Source organism: Callospermophilus lateralis, chromosome 4, assembly GCF_048772815.1.
Source record: "Callospermophilus lateralis isolate mCalLat2 chromosome 4, mCalLat2.hap1, whole genome shotgun sequence".
Lineage (NCBI taxonomy): Eukaryota > Metazoa > Chordata > Mammalia > Rodentia > Sciuridae > Callospermophilus > Callospermophilus lateralis.
In genome coordinates, this window is record NC_135308.1 from 151,333,424 (window position 1) to 151,352,865 (window position 19,442).

Genomic DNA, 19,442 nt, shown 5'->3' on the forward strand with positions numbered 1-19,442 from the left:
ATATGTTGAACTGGACAACCTACCAGGCACGGTCCTTAAGCCACATTACTTGTTGTTTAATTAATCAGAAGGGGGCAGATGCTGGGAGCCATCAGCCAAGTAGGTATGACAATTTCCTTGCCAGCGTACCCCCATGTTTCTTTAGTGGAAGGACTCATGGAAATAGGACATTTTGCAGGACATTGCATGTAAGGTGACCTTGCTCAAGGACCAGGGCGTTCCTGGTTTAGGGTGTTCCTGGTTTAGCATAATAGGAGATTAGGGTGTTCCCCCTTTAGAATAGGGCGGTTTAGCATAATAGGAGATTAGGGTGTTCTCCCTTTAGAATAGGGCGTATCCTGCTGCTGAGTTCCTCTTGAGTTCTTAGGGTCAGACAGTATATTTTGGGAGACAGAAGCCCAGGAGTAGTGGATTTGGGCAGAGTGTGGATTTGGGCAGAGAGTGTGGATTTGGGCAGAAAACGTGGATTTCCCCAGAACGTGTTTGTAGACGGACGGTGTGAGTTCGGGAATAAAGAATTGCTGTTTGAATCTACAAAGCTGTGTGGTGACTCGTGATTTGTGCCCAGCCAGAGACTGCGGCAGTTCGAATCCTTATAATTTCTTTGTGGGGTGTCTACTTGACCTAATTGAGAGCATTTTGTTGATGATGGTATGTGTTATTCAAGGTCTTATCTAGAAAAGAAATCACAGAAGGTCCTTCAAAAGATCTAGATCAGAGGTTACAAAATGGCAAATAGTGTAGCAAGAAGTCTAGAAATCTTAATTTACCACATGGGGGCAATAAGCAATAAAATTTTATATGGAATTGTTTTAAATGAGTAGATTTTAGCTGCATTTGACAAAAAAAACTAATTATGTTGCATACCTTAGATATACACAATAATATTTTAAAAAGAGGGTATTTAATATAAAGAATTGGTTACACAGGAATTAGAGGACTGAAAGAACAAAATAGGTAACCCAAAGGAAGTAGATATGACCTCAACATCAAGGGAACAGAAGGAAAAAGTTGGGTTTTCCAGAATCTAGGAGCTTGAAATAACCATGTGGAATTGGTGTTCATATCCCTGAAGATGTGGCCCTGCCTGTGCTGGTACCTTGAGAGGGTGGTTTGAGGTTATATTTGAAGTGCTGAAAGAAACTGGATACTGGTGCAAACTTCCATTGTTGGGGTGAGGTACTCTTACATAGGTATCTTGATTAAAAACAGCAAAAAATTGAAAGCATGTCCTCTTCCTGCCTCCTAATCTCTTATTGGCAGAATCTAGCAGGAGGTCTTCTGGATAGGAAAGTGTCTAAAAAATATAGTTTATAGGGTTTCAGTAAATGTGTCAGTTTCTCCCCTTAGTTTTATCAAATTTGCATTTCTTAATTTGCAGATATTTTATCCTGTGTATACAAGTTTAGAATTTTTAATGATTCTTAATAAATTTAATCTTTTATTGCTATGAGGTGACTCTTAAGCTATGATAATAATTATATAATATATAATTGTGGGGGCTGGGGTTGTGACTCAGTGGTAGAGCGCTTACCTAGCATGTGGGAGGCACTGGGTTCAATTCTCAGCACCACATATGAATAAATAAAATAAAGATTCATTGACAACTAAAAAACATTATATATATATTTGTGTAAATATACGTTACATATACAGGTTGAGAATCTCCTATCCAAAAATACTAAAACATTCAGCTCCAAAATCTGAAACCATTTGAGCACTGATGTGACAATCACAAGTAGAAAATATTATAACCTAGATTAATAAAAATACTGTATCCAATTGCCTGCAGGCTATGTATATGAGGGGTATATGAAACAAATGAATTTCATATTTAGACTTGGTTCCCATCCCCTGGATATCTCATTATGTATACGCAAATATTCTCAGGTATTCCAGCAAAAGCACAAATCTGGTTCCAAGCATTTCAGATAAAGGATGTTCAACCTGTGTAATAATTAGCTATAGTAATGCTCATAAAATCTGTTTTATTTGATAGTAATATGGCTGCCTCAACTCTGTTCTAGTTGGCATTTTCTTGATTTATCATTTTATAATTCTTTCAAATATTTTGTGTCATCATGCATTTTTTAAGAAAAAAATGCATTTTAAAATAATTGCACATACAGTCACGTGCCATGTAACTGTTTCCGTCAACAGTGGACTGAATTTACAACAGTATTCCCATAAGATTATATTGCTTAGTGGTGTTATAGCTGTATTGATTTGTGTAAATACACTTTATGATGTCTGTACACCTACTCTTAGTGCTGAGGATACAACAGTACATAAAGCCAACAAAAATTGCTGCCCTCATAGAGCTTGAAATTTAAAATAGTTTTAAATTTAATCAGATTTAAAATATTTTAGATACACACTGTTTCTATGGGTTTAAAAGTCGAGGTCTGAGATACAACAGATGTGAATTTATTATTTAATGACAAGCACAACCCTGGAGTAATTGTTACTTCATTTATTGTGTGCCAAGCCCACTTATAGATTATAAAGGTACTTAATATTTGAAGTGATTTCTAGACCCCTTCTCTCATCTTCCTATTTTCCAAAACTGGCAGCCTTTGAGCTCCTTCATTCATGTTGAGCAATGATTCAGTGTTAGCTACTATGCTAGGCAATAGATATTCAAAGACGGAATGAATCCCACTTAGATGCTATATGAATAGCTAGAACAATTAGACTTAAAATAGAAGTTGAATGAAGTGCAGTGGGAACAGAACTAGGAATGGCCTGGGATGCAGGAAGTGAGTTAATTGATTGCTTGAGAAATGCTTAAGTTTTTTGACTTGTGGGTAATTGGATATTTTATTAGAAAGTGATTATTTTTCAAAGATTCTTTACCATAAAAATTAGTTTAAAAAGATGACATTTAAAAGGCAATTTTGTAACACATACTCAACTTATCATTTCAGGAACTGTCTTGTTTTGTTACGAGATGCTATGAAGTGGTGATGAATGTAGTCCATCAGTTGGCCGCCCTCTATATCAGTAACAAGTAATGGATTTTAGATATGTTTTTGCTTTTATATTAGAGATACAGGAAATGTCTTTTAAAAACTAAACATCTGAAATAGTTTTTTGTTTACTTATTTATTCAGCATTCTTTGAATGCTTACAATGTTTTAAGTGCTTCTTGATGGGTACATTACATAAATTAATAAGCACAATTTCTACCATAGTGCATGACCCCATTATTTGTCTGAATGAGAATGTCAACCAGGAAAAAAAAAACTTAGAAGAAATTTGACCATATAGAAAAAAACTAATGTGGAATTTATTCTTGCACTATACTCTCTCTTCGCTCCTTTCTTATCTACATTAGTAGTTTCCTGATTCATGAGACTTTTTTTCTTAAAATCAGGGATCCTGAGGAGTGGAGCTAAGGAATCTATACTGAAAAAATTTTGTAGTCCTATAATCTTCCAAATTTAGGGACCACTATCCTAAATTAAGAAACGTGATCAAGTTTTCTAAGAGCGTTTGCTATTCTTACTACCACACAATAATATCTACCATTTGATTAATTCTTTATACTTAAACATTTTCTCACATTTACTATTTAATTATATCCTTACAGTAATTTTGTTTAGATGTTTGACTAGGGCTCTTTTTAAATTTTTTTATTTTTAGTTGTAGATGGACACAATACTTTTATTTATCTATTTTTATATGGTGCTGAGGATCAAACCTAGTGCCTCACACGTGCTAGGCAAGCTGAGCCACAACCCCAGCCCCTTGACTAGCACTCTTAATGGTAAGAAGAGATATATGAGGCCCATAGAAGTTATTTATTAAGATTCCACGGCAACTTTGGCACTGTTACTTTGGTCATCAGTTGATTCATTGTTCTAAATGTGTTCTAAATATACCTTAACTCTAATTTATTAATTCATTGTTCTAAATGTACCTTAACTCTTCATAAATGGGTAGAATGTTTTTACTCTCATTCTCATGCATTTCTTATCAGGTACTTTTTTGTTCTGGCTTATCAGTGAAGTTATCCCTGTGTCAGGAGAGAGTGAGAGTATAGCTCCCTGTCTCTCCTGGCCCCACTTGGACCCTGAAGGATGAAATTGATATGAATTTTCTCTATTTTAAAAAATGTGTTCTTTGAAATATCTATACGTATTTTAACATATAAATACTATTGTAAATTATTTATTGTTGAGTAAATTGGATGTTTAGGAAGGAAGTGAAATGAATGTTTCTGTGGCTTCTGACTTTAGTATAATCTTAGAAGTATGTTTTTCAGTAGGAATAAGAACAAGAAGTCAATCTGACCAAAGAGAGGCCTAGTTCCAAAATACCACTTCGGGTAGGATACAAAGAGCCTAGCTGATAATTGAAGAATTCTAAAAGTTAGAAAGATATAAGTTTTAGTTTTGTTATTTCTGTCATTAGGTTTACATCGCTAGGATTATTCATGGGCCACATGTTGTCATGTCCCTTCCTGTGAGTACACAGGGATAGCAGTCTGAATGCATAGGTCAGTTCCCTTCTTAGGAGAGAGGAACATGGTAGTAATTTCTTAGATCTCTTAAATTTTAATGACTGAAGCCTTAAGATGAGTGCATATTAAAATTCTAAGAGCTTCTGATAACGTGTATATTCTTTAAAATAAGAATGAACTGTTTCTTTTAAAAAAGCAATTTTTTTTTTAACTTGGGTGTTATTTTATTATAGGATTGCCCCCAAAATTATAGAGACAACTGGAGTTCATTTTCAGGTAATTTAACTTGACCAGTAAAGCTCATTTTTACTATGTTTTACTTTGGAGTATGTGTGATTAGGAAGTGTAACAATCATACCAAGATTCTTATAGGATTTTTTTTCATATTCTCTTTTCACTTGTGTAGTTGATGAGACATTACTGACTATCAATGTTATTTTTAGTTTTCCTGGTTGTGGCCCAGTACAGATTCTTCATAGTCTCTTTGATCAGTGAAATAAATCTGCAAAATGTCATAATTAAGGAAGAAATATTGGGCAAAGTGTTCTCTATTTAAGACTGATAGTCTCATTTGAGGATCAAACCTGTAGTTTAATAAACTGATGTTACCCCCCTGCTTTAATTAATTCAGTAATTAGCCCAAATATTTTACTTTAAAAATCTATATGAGGCTTGATTTCTACCTAGTGACTAAATGATAATCATTAAAGGTTTTTTGACAGACTATGTATGAGCACTTGGGAGAACTGCTGACAATTTTGCTCACTCTGGATGAAATTATTGATAATCATATCACACTGAAAGACCACTGGACTATGTACAAAAGGTACATCAATTAAAATAACTTTATTCTCTCTCATTTATGAAGATAGTACTGTTGCTTAATTTCAGATGGATTTGTCTGAGGGCAAATCCTATAATAAATAATGATAAACCTATATAAAGCATATTCATTCATTTTGTTTTTGTATCAGGGATTGAACCCAGGGGCCCTTAGCACTGAGTCACATCCCCAGCCCTTTTTTAAATTTTTTATTTTGAGACATGGTCTTCTCAGTTGCTCAAGTCCTCACTAAGTTGCTGAGGCTGGCTTCGAACTTGCAATTCTCCTGCCTTAGCCTCCTGAGCCAGTGGGATTTAAGGTGTGCACCGTTGTGCCTAGCAAGCATCCTCATTCTTAAGAGTCAAATGTTAATTTACCTGCCTTAGGACTCTGATTTATTTTTTTCCTTGGACTCTGTTCAAGTGATGTTTTTTTTTTCTCTGAATTGGCTTCATTTTATTACACGCTCTAAAACTTTATTTTATGTTTTATTCAGTGTATAAATATTCACTAAATATCTGGTATATACAGAGCTCCAGGCATCTGAATTTAAGATGATATAAAGAAGCAAAAAAAAAAAAAAAAAAAAATTCATGTATGAGGATTATTCTGCTCAAATTTTCAAAAGTATAAGAATGAGGAAAAAGTTTGAGTTTTTAATAAGTAGATCTTTTTCCTGCTTTTCTACAAGGTTACTGAAGTCTGTACATCACAACCCTTCCAAATTTGGAATTCAGGAAGAAAAACTAAAGCCATTTGAAAAGTTCTTGTTAAAACTAGAAGGGCAGTTACTTGATGGCCTGATATTTCAGGTGAGTAGAGCTGTATCAGGCTATAACCAATGAGCTTGTATTAGTTAACCCAGCTAAGAATTTTTTGAATACTGTTGAGTTTGTTTTTCTTTAAAAAGTGCTTTGACTTAAAATCATTGTTAGTGTATTAATTGATAACTATTTTGGTATCTAGTAGTAAACAAAAAAGTGTATTGATTGTACTAGGGGTGAGGGTTTTCTTTTAAATTATATAAAAGGAGAAAATTAAGGTCTAAGATTTAAGTGTTTGTGTTAAATATTTTTTTATTGTTAAATACATATTGTTTGTTGTTAAACACCTCTAGATTTAGGTTTGTAAAACTACCTTAAAAAAGTGATGAGGGGCTGGGGTTGTGGCTCAGTGGTAGAGTGTTCGCCTCGCACATGAGAGACCCTGGTTCGATCCTCAGCACCACATAAAAATAAACAAACAAAATAAAGATATTGTATTCATGTATAACTAAAAAACCATTAAAAAAAAAAAGTCTGATGAATTCATCCTAGGCTCAAGGAATATAATGTTGAGTCTGCACAGTTCATTTAGTACCTTCTATGGATGTTTAAATTCTGATTAACTTAAGTAACATACATTAATTACTCCCTATTTTTTTTTTTTCTGGTGCTGGGGATCAAACCAAGTACTTCATATATGGTAGGAATCACTCTACTATGAGCTATATCATTAGCCCTAAAAATCACTTTCTTAGTCATAATATCTACATTTAGGTATTACCATTACCTAATAGTCACATGTAATTCATGGCAAACTGTTAATCAGATAGCACATAATCTGAACGTTTCCATCATCACAGGAAGTTCTATTGGAGAGGTCTGACTTAGGTAGTGTTCCCAAGAGATTGGATTATATTCTGTTTTACATGTGCTTCAGGGTAACTTTTAATTTATATTGCTCATGATCACAATTGAAATAGAGTAATCCCAGTTTTTGTTTTTATAATTTAACTGTTCATTAGATTCAGAAGGTAACTATTTTTGATATTTATTCTTTTGCCAGGGAATATTTCCACACATACTATAATAAAGTGCTAGGAAAGCAAATGTAAACAGAAAAAAATACAGGTTCTACCCTTGAGAGTGCAAAGTAAAATAAAAACATGCTTCCCAGTGTGTCATCAGAAATATCTTCTGTACACCTCTTAAGCATCATTTTGGATATCTGTTTATCCAGAATTAGATATTTGAGGTTTAGTTTTATTACTTTCACATAACTGTAGTCAGATGTATAAGTACATACACATTTTTCAGTCAAGAGGACTTAGGTACTAAAGTAAGAATCTGTGTTTCAGTTTTAATAATATTAAAATGATAACTATAGGTGTTTATCATATATTTTAAATGTTTTATTCTTTATGATTAAGAGTCTCAATTTCTCTTTAAATATCTCCTGTATAGGCCTGTATAGAACAACAGTTTGATTCTCTCAACGGTGGAGTATCTGTGTCAAAGAATAGCACTTTTGCTGAAGAATTTGCACATAGTATTCGCTCAATTTTTGCAAATGTAGAAGCCAAACTTGGTAATATAGATCACATTTTGGGGTTTTTGTTTGCAAAGTTTGCATTGCCTTATAAGCATAATTTAAGTGTATTTTTCTCTTGTGTTATTATTTTATAAGGAGAACCTTCTGAAATTGACCAGAGAGACAAGTATGTTGGAATTTGTGGACTCTTTGTACTGCACTTTCAAATTTTTCGAACTGTTGATAAAAAGTTTTATAAGTCTTTGTTGGATATTTGTAAGAAGGTATGAATTTGGAACTTATTTTTTGAGTAGATTGAAAAGATTTTGGATATAACTAGATATTTAAAATACATTTTATTCTTATTTACAAAAATAATTCGATAGTATTCAGAGTTTTTTTCTTCCACATTTTCTTATTGGTGCATTATAGATGTATGTAATTATGGGATATGTTGTTACATATTTGTACATGCACACAGTGTAACAATAAAATTTGGCCAGTATCTTGATAGTATTCAGTTTTAAAATCCAAGCGTTCCAGAAATAAGTAACATAGTAAATGAAAATATTCTGCAATTCCACTTCATAAGACTATATATAGACAGGTGGATGTTTAGATTTTTTTTCTTATATATTTTACTGCTAATACTGCATTTTTCTTCTGTTTTTTCCTCCTCTTTTTGTCACTCAGTCTTACTGTTAACGTAGAAAAAATTGAAAGTTTTTTTTCTGCTAATGTATAAAAAAATTAATTTTTTTCTGCTTCTTTGATATTTCCCTGGAACTTCTGAATTGAAAATTTAGTTTGTTTGTAATGTCATCAAATTATACAGGACCACAGGAGAACCAGCCATCAGTCCCCCCCCCCCCATTTGAAAAAAAAAATTCTTTTCACTAATAATAGAGTGAAAGTAAGGACATGAGGATTCAAGTTTTTATTTGTACTTTCATTGTAAAATCTGTAAAAGATTGGGGAATTGGGTGTGTGTATGTGCCTGTGTATGTGTTAATATTTAGGAAGAATAAAATTGACGTGTTCAGCACCAGAAATAGAAATGCTTTCACTTTATGCCATAATAAAATATTTGTTTTATAATATATTAATGAGTTTTTTTTGGTTCTGTTTTGATTTTTGGTACTGGGGATTGAACCCAGGAATGTTTACCACTGAGCTGTATCTCCATGCCTTTTTATTTTTAAGTTTTATTTATGTATTTTTGTGTACTGGGGATTTATGTTTTTGTACCCATAAGCACTTAACCACTGAGCCACATCCCCAGCCTTTTTTTTTTTTTAAATACTTTTATGTATGTATGTATGTATGTATTTATTTTTATGTGGTGCTGAGGATCAAACCCAGGGCCTCACACATGCAAGGGATGTGCTCTACTACTGAGCCACAACCCCAGCCCCAGCCCCAGCCTTTTTATTTTTTAAAAAATTTATTTAGAGATAGGGTCTTTCTGAGTTACTCAGGGCCTTGCTAATTGATGAAGCTGGCTTTGAACTTGTGATCCTCCTGTCTCAGCCTCTCGAGCTGCAGGTATTACAGGTGTGCTCCACTATGCTCCTTTTTATTTTAATTTTTGAGACAGGGTCTCACTAAGTTGTAGGGGACCTCTCTAAATTGTGAAAGCTGTTCTCAAACATGAGATCCTGCTGCCTCATCTTCCCAAGTCACTGGGATTGCAGGCATGCGCCTTAGCACCTGGCTCTATTAATGAATTTTTTTGTGTGGTTACTTTTTCATGAATTGTTTTCCATATACATTGTAGAACTACTAAACAGTTAAGCTTGCATTTAATATTTTTTTTCTCCCTTGTCTTCACTGTTTCAGGTACCAGCCATCACATTAACTGCTAATATTATTTGGTTTCCTGATAATTTTCTGATCCAGAAAATACCAGCAGCTGCCAAACTTCTAGACAGAAAAAGTCTTCAAGCCATTAAAATACACAGGGATACTTTCTTACAGCAGAAAGCTCAATCACTTACCAAGTAGGTTTCATAAGCAATTCTAGTGAAAATATATGTTTTATATTGAAAGCATTTGAATTATAAGATCAAGGGTACTTTTTCATTACCAGAGAAATTTGGGCAATTTCTAGATTTATTTTCTAGAAACTTTTTTAAAAAAATTGTGTAGGCTTAAAGTCAGTTTAAAGTGTAGGCTTATTGTTTATAGATACACTTTTTATTAGCCATATTTTTTTTTCCCTAAAATGAAGTCTGATTTATTTGCAGTATGTCTTTTTTTTTTTTTTTTTTTTTTTGTACCGGGCATCAAACCCAGAGGTGCTTAACACTGAGCCACATCCACAGTCATTTTTATTTTTTATTTTGAAATGGGGTCTAAGTTGCTTAGGGTCTTGCTAAGTTGCTGAGGCCAGCCTCAAACTTGTAACCCTCCTGCCTCAGCCTCCTGAGTAACTGTGATTCTAATCATGTGCTACCTCACCCAACAATGTATGTCTTTTGATGAAATCAGGAACCTTGGGTGTTCATGATATTTGGAGGAATTGACTTTAACTTGCTGCTCTTCTTTTTATTCCCCTTTTTACTTACTTATCTGAATTTCTGTTTCTTTATTTTGCAGTACTAGGGATTAAGCCCAGGGCTTTGCACAAGCTAGACAAGTGTTCTACCACTCAACTATATCCCCAACGTGTTTTGTTTTGAGACTGGATCTCAGTAAATTGATGAGGTTGGCTTTGAACTTTGGAACTTTGGATCCTTCTGCCTCAACTCTATTAGTTGTAGGGATTGTAGACATTCGTCACTATGCCCATCTTACTTTTATTTTTATGAAAGTAATGTATGCATATTTAAAAAGTCAAAAAGTAATAAAGCTTAAAGAGAAAAAGAATTGTCCTGAGCCCAATTGTCCTGTTCTTCCCTGTACCTCAGTCCTATTTCCTAAAAGAACACTTAACTCTTTGTTTCTTCAGACATTTACATCTTTATGTTTTGTTTATCTCTTATTGGGTTAATTTTCAAACATGCACATAATAAAAATAATGTAAAGAAACATGTTTTCATCACTCAGCTTCAGAAATCAATGTATAGCACATTGTTACATGAGTATACTGCTAACACTTGTTAAATTGGATGAAGATTTTAAGTGAAATGGCATGAGTCTATACCATTGACTTTGTTCTGTATACATATATTGTCTGTGTTATGATGAAAAATATAACAGGAATTCTTAACTACTTTCTGTTGATCCTGATGATCAAGGTGAAATTGGGTCTCTGCTTTACAACGAGGGAAGGAGAAACATTACTGAAATACAGGAAATCCTTAAAGTATCTTTTAGGAGCCGCATATATTGTGATTAGTCAGTGGAAAATGATAACACTTCAGGTAGGTCTGCTCACAGCAGAGATACCAGAGCTCTATTGTACATCCTAAAACAGTGGAAGAGGGACAAAGGTTTGGGTATAAAGAGGTGAATTTAATATCAGATGGAGAGTTAGGTTAACAGGAATTAGGTTAAAAATAGTTGTGTTATCTGTAAGTTAAGAAAAATGTGTGGGTAATTAAGTTCTTAGAAGCTCAGTATTCTTTTGTGGTGAGAATCCTCGGATCACATGAAAAAACATAGTACCCAGGTCATGGACCTATCTGGGCCAAGGGAATTGTTAGTTTCATTAAATTCTTATTGGTTAGATCATAGTTAGTGTTTGGAAGTACTGCTTTTTACAAGGGCCAGAATTCCAGCTAAATAAAGCTGATCAGGATGGCAGAGGATCTGGGAACCATGCCTTCTTTTTTTAAAGGCCATGGAGAGTCTTTCTGTAGTTTGTCCTTTAAAAGAGAAATCTGAAGAATGATGTGGTGAGTTTCTTTCTGAGGGTCATTCAAAGTGAAGAGAGAGCAGATTTGATCTCTGTGGCTCCAGAAGATTAAATTGAAAATGAAAGGTGGAGATAACAGATAGTAATGATAACATTTTAGAGCAATTCACTATGTAGCAGACATTGTGCTGAAGGGTTATGCACATTGTCTCACGTAAATTCTGTAATAATCTTAGGTGACAAATGATAAAAATAACAGATGGAGACTATGGAGTGCTCACTGTATCGAGTGTGTATGTATGTATGTATATGTGTGAATACATATATATATATATATGTATGTATGTATGTGTATTTTATGTGTGTGTGTACGAGTGTGTATATATATATATATATGAATAAAATTTCAGGAACTTCTCACGTATTATTTCCTCTATTTACCAGAAAAGCCCATGAAGTAAATAGATAACTCATGTTATTGCCATTATATAGATTAGAAAAGTTAAGTAGAGAGAGATTAAATTTTCCCAAGTTTAAATAACTATTAGGTGGCAGAACCAGGAAGTTCAGCTGTTGGAGCCCAAACTATTAACTGCTACTCTAAACTTTTTAATCCTATTTTTTAGGAGGAAAATTCGGTTTAGAGAAATGAAGTTTGCCAGGCCACACACTTCAGTACACATTAGAAAAGGAATTCAAACTGGTATCAGTCCTATTGTAGGGCATCTCCAGTGGGTAGAGTTGTGCAGGTTGCTCTGAATATACTGTGCTTCACTGGAGCTGTATGCAGTGTAGATGAACATCAGCCCACCAGACAGTAGGAAGTGAGTCTTAGTAGGTAGAGATAGAAGTTCACATACAAATTTTGTTTCTAAATTCATTTGAATTTAAAGATCGATCGATCAATCGATCGATCTTTCTATCTCTCTATATATATAGAGAGATAGATATATCTTTATTATTTCTCACCTAAGATTATTACAGAGTTTACATGAGACAGTGTACATGATATATATGTGTGTGTGTGTGTGTGTGTGTGTGTGTGTGTGTGTGTGTATGCATATATGTGTGTGTATGTATGTTTGTGTGTGTGTGTGTATAAATAAAATTTTGGAGTTTCAGAGAGCTAAAGGTGGTGGTTATGTTTTTCATTCTTTTTGCAATTATGCCAGAAACCTAAAGTTCACCTCGCTAAAGTGAAACTCTGGAGAAGGGAAGTGCAGTCAGTGTGAGCTTTGTCCTGACATTTTAAAGCAAGTTGGGGGGTGATAGAGCTGTCTGAAGGGTGGGCTGCAGAGTTTATGTAAGAGAAGAGGGAGGACTGCGGAGTTTCCCTGCCCCTATACTAAATGTTAGATTTGAAGTCATCAGTGTCCCAGCCACTGCCTTCACTGGGATTCAAAGTCTGTGGTTGCTACATTTTTCTTTTCATTCACAACCATTTTGACCCTCAAAAATAACTGCCTTTAGGTGATAGAGGTCTAAACCCTTGTGTCACTCTCAGGTTGACATACTGTTGTTGACATTGCTTAGTGCTTTTTATTGGGACAGGAAATTTTTGTTGTTGTTGTTGTTGTTAGTGTTTTTCCTGTTTGTACTTTGAAAGGAAGCTGATAATCTGATGAGACTCTGGGGCATTTTTATACTTTGTATTAACTTGAAGCAGTTTCAAGATCTGGCTCTGAATGTGAGAGTGATGGGCAAAACTGATGTAAACCTCTACTTTGTTGACAGTCTGATCTGAGGCTGAGAATGCTTTTTTGCTTTTGTAATGCCTTATGCATAATTGATCTACTTGCTATCAAGGAACGCTACATAGTCTAGTCTCTTTTTCTGATCCTTGCTTATGACTTTTTTTTTCCATATGAAATTGCCAATATCCTGCCATTTTTGACCAGTAAAATTAGTAGTTTTTTACATACTCAACATAATTTAATGAAACTCCTTATATTCCTCACTCACTTTCAACGCACAGCTCTTATGAATTTCACTGGAATTATCTTACACTTTATATTCACCCTAAACATTTGTCTTTTCTAAACATGACTCTTTTCTAGAACTCCTGTTTATAGTATTCCAATGCATCTCCTTCCGATCCTTGCGCTACCAGACAAAGCATGTACCCAGCCTACAAGTCCACATTTATTCTCACCTGGGACACTTCATTTATCACACTCCCTGGACCATCAGATGCATCCCCATAGCTCTTCCCACTGGGAGTTCTTTCATCATTTCCTTCAAGATCCCCCTGAGTTGTTGCTCATGACCCATCTAGGTGCCTCCTGAAAACTGAAAGTGCTGCTCTAAGACCTTATTTTTTCACTGTTCCATACTTTTAAATTGATGTTTAATAATATATTTCAGCACCTTTGGAAGCAAAGCCAAAACTGTAACTATTGGTATCTTTTGTTTAATGGAATCATGGCTCCGCAGAAATTGTTTTTCTCAGAGTTTTATGCTAGGGGTTGCTTTATACCTCTAAACACATTACAGATTTTGATGTAATCCCTTTTCAGACTTAGTTTTTGAGATTGACAGTTTGCCTGGCAATGTGGCTACCCACCAACCTCACTGTGGGATTCTACCCTTAGTCAAGTGAGTATCTTTAGTCTCCTGCTCCAAAGAGCTGGCAATAGTCAGATATTTCTTTATGCTATCTGAAGAAGATTTAAAAAAAGAATTAGTATTGTTGGATCACATATAAAGGAATTATTCATTTTTTGCACATTTTTTTTTTTAGAGAGGAAAATTTAAATAACTTGTAGGAGTTAAAATTTCCCGTCTGAATGAGATTGTCTTAGACATATTGGCAGAGTGATTTGTTTGTAATCATTCTGAATAGTAGAATTACCCTTATTGTTTGTTTTCAGGATGGGACAGCTTCCTGGATTTGGGCTTGAATATTAGTGTGGAAGCTTACTAGTTGTATGATCTTGGCATATTACTTCTGTGTGATAGTTTCCTCTTCTGTAAGGTGGAAATTTAGCATCTACCTCATAAGGCCAATGTGAAGACTGAATGAGCAAATTTTTGTAAAGTGCTTAAAAAAGTGGCTGGCAGACAGCATTCAATAACTGTGATCTTTTCAGTTGAGATTCTGGCCACTTCCATTGTTCTTTCTGGTTCAAGCTGTCATTCTCTTTATCTTGCATTATTACAGTAGCTTGCTTGGTGCTTTTCCTAAGAAAACCATTGTCCCCTCTATAGTTTGTCAGAAAAGTGATACTGATCATCATAAAGTTAGATCAAGTCACTCTGATCAGATCATCTAGTGGCTTCCCATGTTACTTAGTTGAAGTCCGTTCTTTCCACAAGGACTTCCAGTTTCTTCCCCACGTCTTGAGCCCCCACCCCTGTACTTCTCTGTTTTCCTTTTCTGCTCTCATTCCTGCTTAGTCTGCTCTAGTCATACTGACTAAATTTTCGTTATTAACTAAACATGCCAGACACATTTCCAAATGTCTTAGGACATTTATGCTTATTACTTACTTTCCTTAAATTCTGTTCTTATATATTTTGCCTTGATTACTCATTCATTTTTTTCAATCTTGGCATGAAGTCACCTACTTAATTAGCCTACTTTGATCACTCTATTTAAAATTGTACCCCTGATCCAGGCCCTGCCCCTTTCTCTACTTTATTTTTTTCTCACAGGATGTATTCTCTAACATCTTTGAGTTATTTTAAGATTTTAATTATTGATTTCTTGATTATGTAACTCTAGAATATAAGCTTCACAGAGGAAGGGATTTACATCTGTTTTGTTCTCAGTACTATATAGAATGCCTCACCTGTATAGGCATTCAGGAAATATTTGTTGAGTAAGTAAATTATATCTATGATATCTGTCTTTTGAATGGCTGCTGTAAGGAAAAATTTTATTCCGACCAACATGATAAAAATCAAACTCAATTTCTTTCCTGTGCTTAGTAATCCCAATATTTTCCTTTGTTAGAGATGTACAGTCTTACTACGTCTTTGTGAGCTCATGGATGATGAAAATGGAATCTATTTTATCTAAAGAGCAGAGAATGGATAAATTTGCCGAAGACCTCACCAATAGATGTAATATTTTTATACAGGTAGTTACGTCTTCTTTTTTGGAATATTTTTTGGGGTAATTTCTTTGTTAATTTAATTTATAGAAGTTACAATTGGAAAAAACTGGGAAAGGATAAAGGTATGTTTTTGTGTTAAAAATTCTTTTGATTATTTTTGGATAAATGTGCCTTATTAATTTGGATTTCCTAACCCAAAGCTAGCATTCCCTTTAAAGCATGACTTTTTTAACTGCATCTCATAAATTTTAATGTTGTATTTTCATTATCAGTTTAAAATATTTTAAAATTTTAATTGTGACTTAAATCTGTGGGTTTTTTAAATGATGTTTCTTAATTTACAAGTTAATTTCTTAGTTATCTTTTTATTACTGATTTGAAGCAATATTCAAATTATTTGTTTTGAAATTTATAAAGTCCTAGTCTTGGCTCAGCATTCTTAAACATTTTATGTGTACTTGGAAAGAATGTAAAATTCACATTTGTCAGTTGCAGTGTTGTGTATATGACAAGAGGCTTACTTTTATAAATGATTTTTTCTGTGTATTCTATTTGTTATTGAGAGAGTTGGGTCAGAATCTCCTACTATTGTGCATTTGTCTATTTAGTTTTGTAGTTCTGTCAATTTTTGTTTCATATGATTTGAGATTATGTAGATTATGTATTAAGTTTAGAATTGTTATATCTTGTAGAACTGGACTTTTTATCATTACGGAATGTGTGTTTGTGGGCTGGGGATGTAGCTCAATGGTAGGACATGTGCTTAGCATGTGTGAGGCTCTGGGTTAGATCCCTAGCACCCCTGCCCCTTGAAAAAAATACTTGTTTATCTTTAGTAATGCTTTTTTTGTGTGATATTAACATAGCTGTACCAGTTTTCTGTTAGTTAATATCTGCATGGTATATCTTTCTTGATATATTTTTTTAATTAATTTTTATTGTAGGTTGTTCAAAACATTACATAGTTCTTGATATATTATATTTCACACTTTGATTCAAGTGGGATGATATTTATACTTAGAGCCTCTTGGCTCCCTATGTGTGTCTCCTGTAAGTAACATTTTTTCCCCAATCTGATAATCTTTGTTTTTCATTGAACTTTTTTTTAAAAATGTATGTAACTATTGATGTATATACATTTTTAAAAAATATTTTTTAGTTGTAGATGGAAGAGAATACCTTTATTTTTATTTATTTATTTTTATGTGGTGCTGAGGATTGAATCCAGTGCTTTACACGTGCCATGCAAGTGCTCTACCACTGAGCTACAGCCCCAGCCCTTGATGTATATTTTTTTAAAACTATCACTTAACTAGTTGCTTTCTATTTGTCTACTTTTGTTCTATATCCCTTTTGCTTCCTTGTGGATTATTTTTATCATTTTATTTCTCATTTCTCTAATAGCTTGTTATTCTGTGTTTTACTGTTCTTTTTGAGATTACTCTGGAGATTTAAAGATGCATTGTTTTCTCACTCAGCTCTCATATAACTTAGTAGTTTTACCACTTTAATTCTTTAATTCTGTTTATTTCCCTCCCACCTTTTGTGTTGCTATTGGTAACTTTGATTCTTTGTATATTTTAAATATAAGCATTATTTTTGCTTATATTTTGTTATTTTTATAGTCAGTGTTCATCTGGATTCACACTGCCCTATACTTTTCATCCTTGTGTGGAATACCTGCTAGTAATTCATTTAATATTCATTTTTTTGATGAATTGGCATAGTTTTGGGTCTACGTATGTCTTCATTTCAGTAGTTTTGCTGTGTTAGAATTCTGGGTTGGCTAGGTTTTTTCATCTAGGTTTAAAGATGTCATTGTTTTCTGGCTTGCTTTGTTTTTGTTAAAGTTAGCTGCTGATTTTAAATCTTTTTTTTTTTTTTTTTTTTTTAAGACATCTTTGTATAATTACCTGTAAGGTTTAGGTTTGGGATTTTGGCAATATTACTGTGATGCTCCTAAGTGTTTGTGTACGTGCTGTTTGGAATTTGTAGTTTCTTGAATTTGGGGAATTCTCAGTCATGCCTCAGTACTGCTTCTGTTCTTTTATTTTTCTATTCTTATTCTCTATATCTAATCTGCTGTTTAGGATAGATTGGGAACCCAGTCTACCACAATCAGTCCAGGACAGTTGGCAGCCTGGATCACATCAATCCAGTCATGGATTGAGATGATTTGAAGGACTGCAAACTTCTGATGGCTAGTTTTGTTCCAGTTCACCCTTAATTGGGCGAGGGAGCAGGTAATCCATCTTTTCAGGGTCCCCAAACAGAGTCTGGATGGTTTCTCAGAACTTTCTCCCCTCCTTGATGGGCTGTGAACTCCTGTTTTTTATCCTCTTTCCTGGAGACATTGTTGAAAGATGTACTTGGCTTTTGTCTTTAACAGAATCCTCTAAGGTAGATATTCTAAGAGAAGGCAACCCCAAATACTGGCTCCCTTCTGTGGGTTTCTGTCTTCTCTTAGATCTTGGCCTCCTGTTTTCTTACTTTTTTTCTAGCTCTTTCATGCCTTCCGAGAGATTTCAGAACTGTTTTGCTCACTTTTTCTAGTTCTCAATGGGAAAGGTGGTTCATATTATTCATTCTGTCATTAACAGTAAGGTCCCAGACTCCCCTGTCCCCATTTAGATTTTAAAGTACATCCTTCATGTGTAGCCAGTTCACAGATTAGTGATGAAGTGGGTGGAATGGGCCCAGGTGTTCTGTACTTCAAGCCCCCAATTGGGGGGGAAAAAAAAAAGGAATCCTTTTTTCTGCCTGCCGTAATGTGGCAGCAGAATGGAGTCTGTCTCTTCCCTGGCAGGTAAGATAATGATGAGTAGATACCTACTTCCCTGTTCTTCTGTTTCTGCTTTGTAACTTTTTCCGGCATGGCACTAGGGTAGGGTTGATGTGATGGTCTGTAGCTGACAAGGTAAGATTTGTAGCTCCTTCTTGAAGTGTATCCCATGCTTTGGTCTTACTGCCACTTTCCTTTCTCTTTCATTTCCTCATTCTCTTACTTAAGCATGTTTCTTCACCACAGGTGAGTAGTGGTTCAGAGAAACTCCCGCTTCTACTCTGTGTTGAGTATCATTCCTTTAGCAGAGCCATGGTTACTTCTGTGAGAGAACTTTCTCATGTGTGGTGGGGCAGGAGAAAAAGGTTGACAAACACTGGTGTAGATCTTGTCTCACCTTCTTTCCTGTATCCACAATTACATAGTTGGTTCATCTTTGAAATATAAATGTATATTTTGGGGACCTGTAGAAGCCCAGAGAATTGCTATCATTATCTTTGCATTTCTGTGTGTCTCTTTTGGGTTTAAAGGAAAATATATTTGAGCTGGGTGTGGAAGTGCATACTATAATCCCAGCTACTTGGGAGGCTGAGGCAGGAGGATTGCAAGTTTAAGGTCAGCCTCAGCAATTTAGTGAGACCCTGTCTCAAAGTAAAAAATAAAAAGGGCTGGGGATGTGGCTTATAGACTAAGTACCCTGGGCTCAATCTCTGGTACAAAGAAAAAAAAAATTGAGAGTTAACGTCCCTTTTTCCTGTTTTCTTATTCATTCTTTCCCTGAATTTAATAGTGTTAAAAGTGTTTTTAAACCTGTGCTTCCTTCATGAATTGAAGGGGAGGAGGCAATCTGTTCTCAGTGAGCTAAAAGGAGAAAAGGCCTGATTAGCAGAGACAGGATAGCAGATGGACTGTGTGGACTGGTCTAGGAAAAGAGGAAAGGTGGAAGTGGCTTGGAACTCAAAGATTTCCTTGTGTGTCTGCTTTGATCAGAAAGCAGCTCTCTTCTTTTTCAATTCCTAGCTCTTTAGAGTCCTCAGTTCTTGCCCTAAGTGGCAACAGATAGGAGTCTGTTCTCTTCCCTGGCAGGTAAGATGAGGAAGTAGAAACCTCCCTGACATCCAAACCATTTCTCTGAAGTTTTTTTTTTAATGGAAATATTTAAAAACTGATTATATACTATAATTTCAATGGTACTAATCTTCTGGTTTTTGTGGTAGTCTAAA

General features: G+C 34.6%; 1 protein-coding gene across 4 annotated transcripts in view; it reads left to right on the forward strand.

The window, feature by feature from the left end:
• Positions 1-19,442, forward strand: part of Washc4 (WASH complex subunit 4) — a 63,384-nt gene that overhangs the window by 9,858 nt on the left and 34,084 nt on the right. For 3 of the 4 annotated variants that reach the window (XM_076855051.2, XM_076855050.2, XM_076855053.2), the window contains exons 7-14: positions 2,928-3,010; positions 4,699-4,741; positions 5,188-5,291; positions 5,980-6,100; positions 7,514-7,637; positions 7,737-7,864; positions 9,420-9,580; positions 15,335-15,461. In XM_076855051.2, coding sequence (XP_076711166.2) covers positions 2,928-3,010; positions 4,699-4,741; positions 5,188-5,291; positions 5,980-6,100; positions 7,514-7,637; positions 7,737-7,864; positions 9,420-9,580; positions 15,335-15,461 — 891 coding nt within the window. The remainder of the gene's footprint in view (positions 1-2,927; positions 3,011-4,698; positions 4,742-5,187; positions 5,292-5,979; positions 6,101-7,513; positions 7,638-7,736; positions 7,865-9,419; positions 9,581-15,334; positions 15,462-19,442) is intronic. The other variant, XM_076855052.2, reaches the window with a different exon arrangement.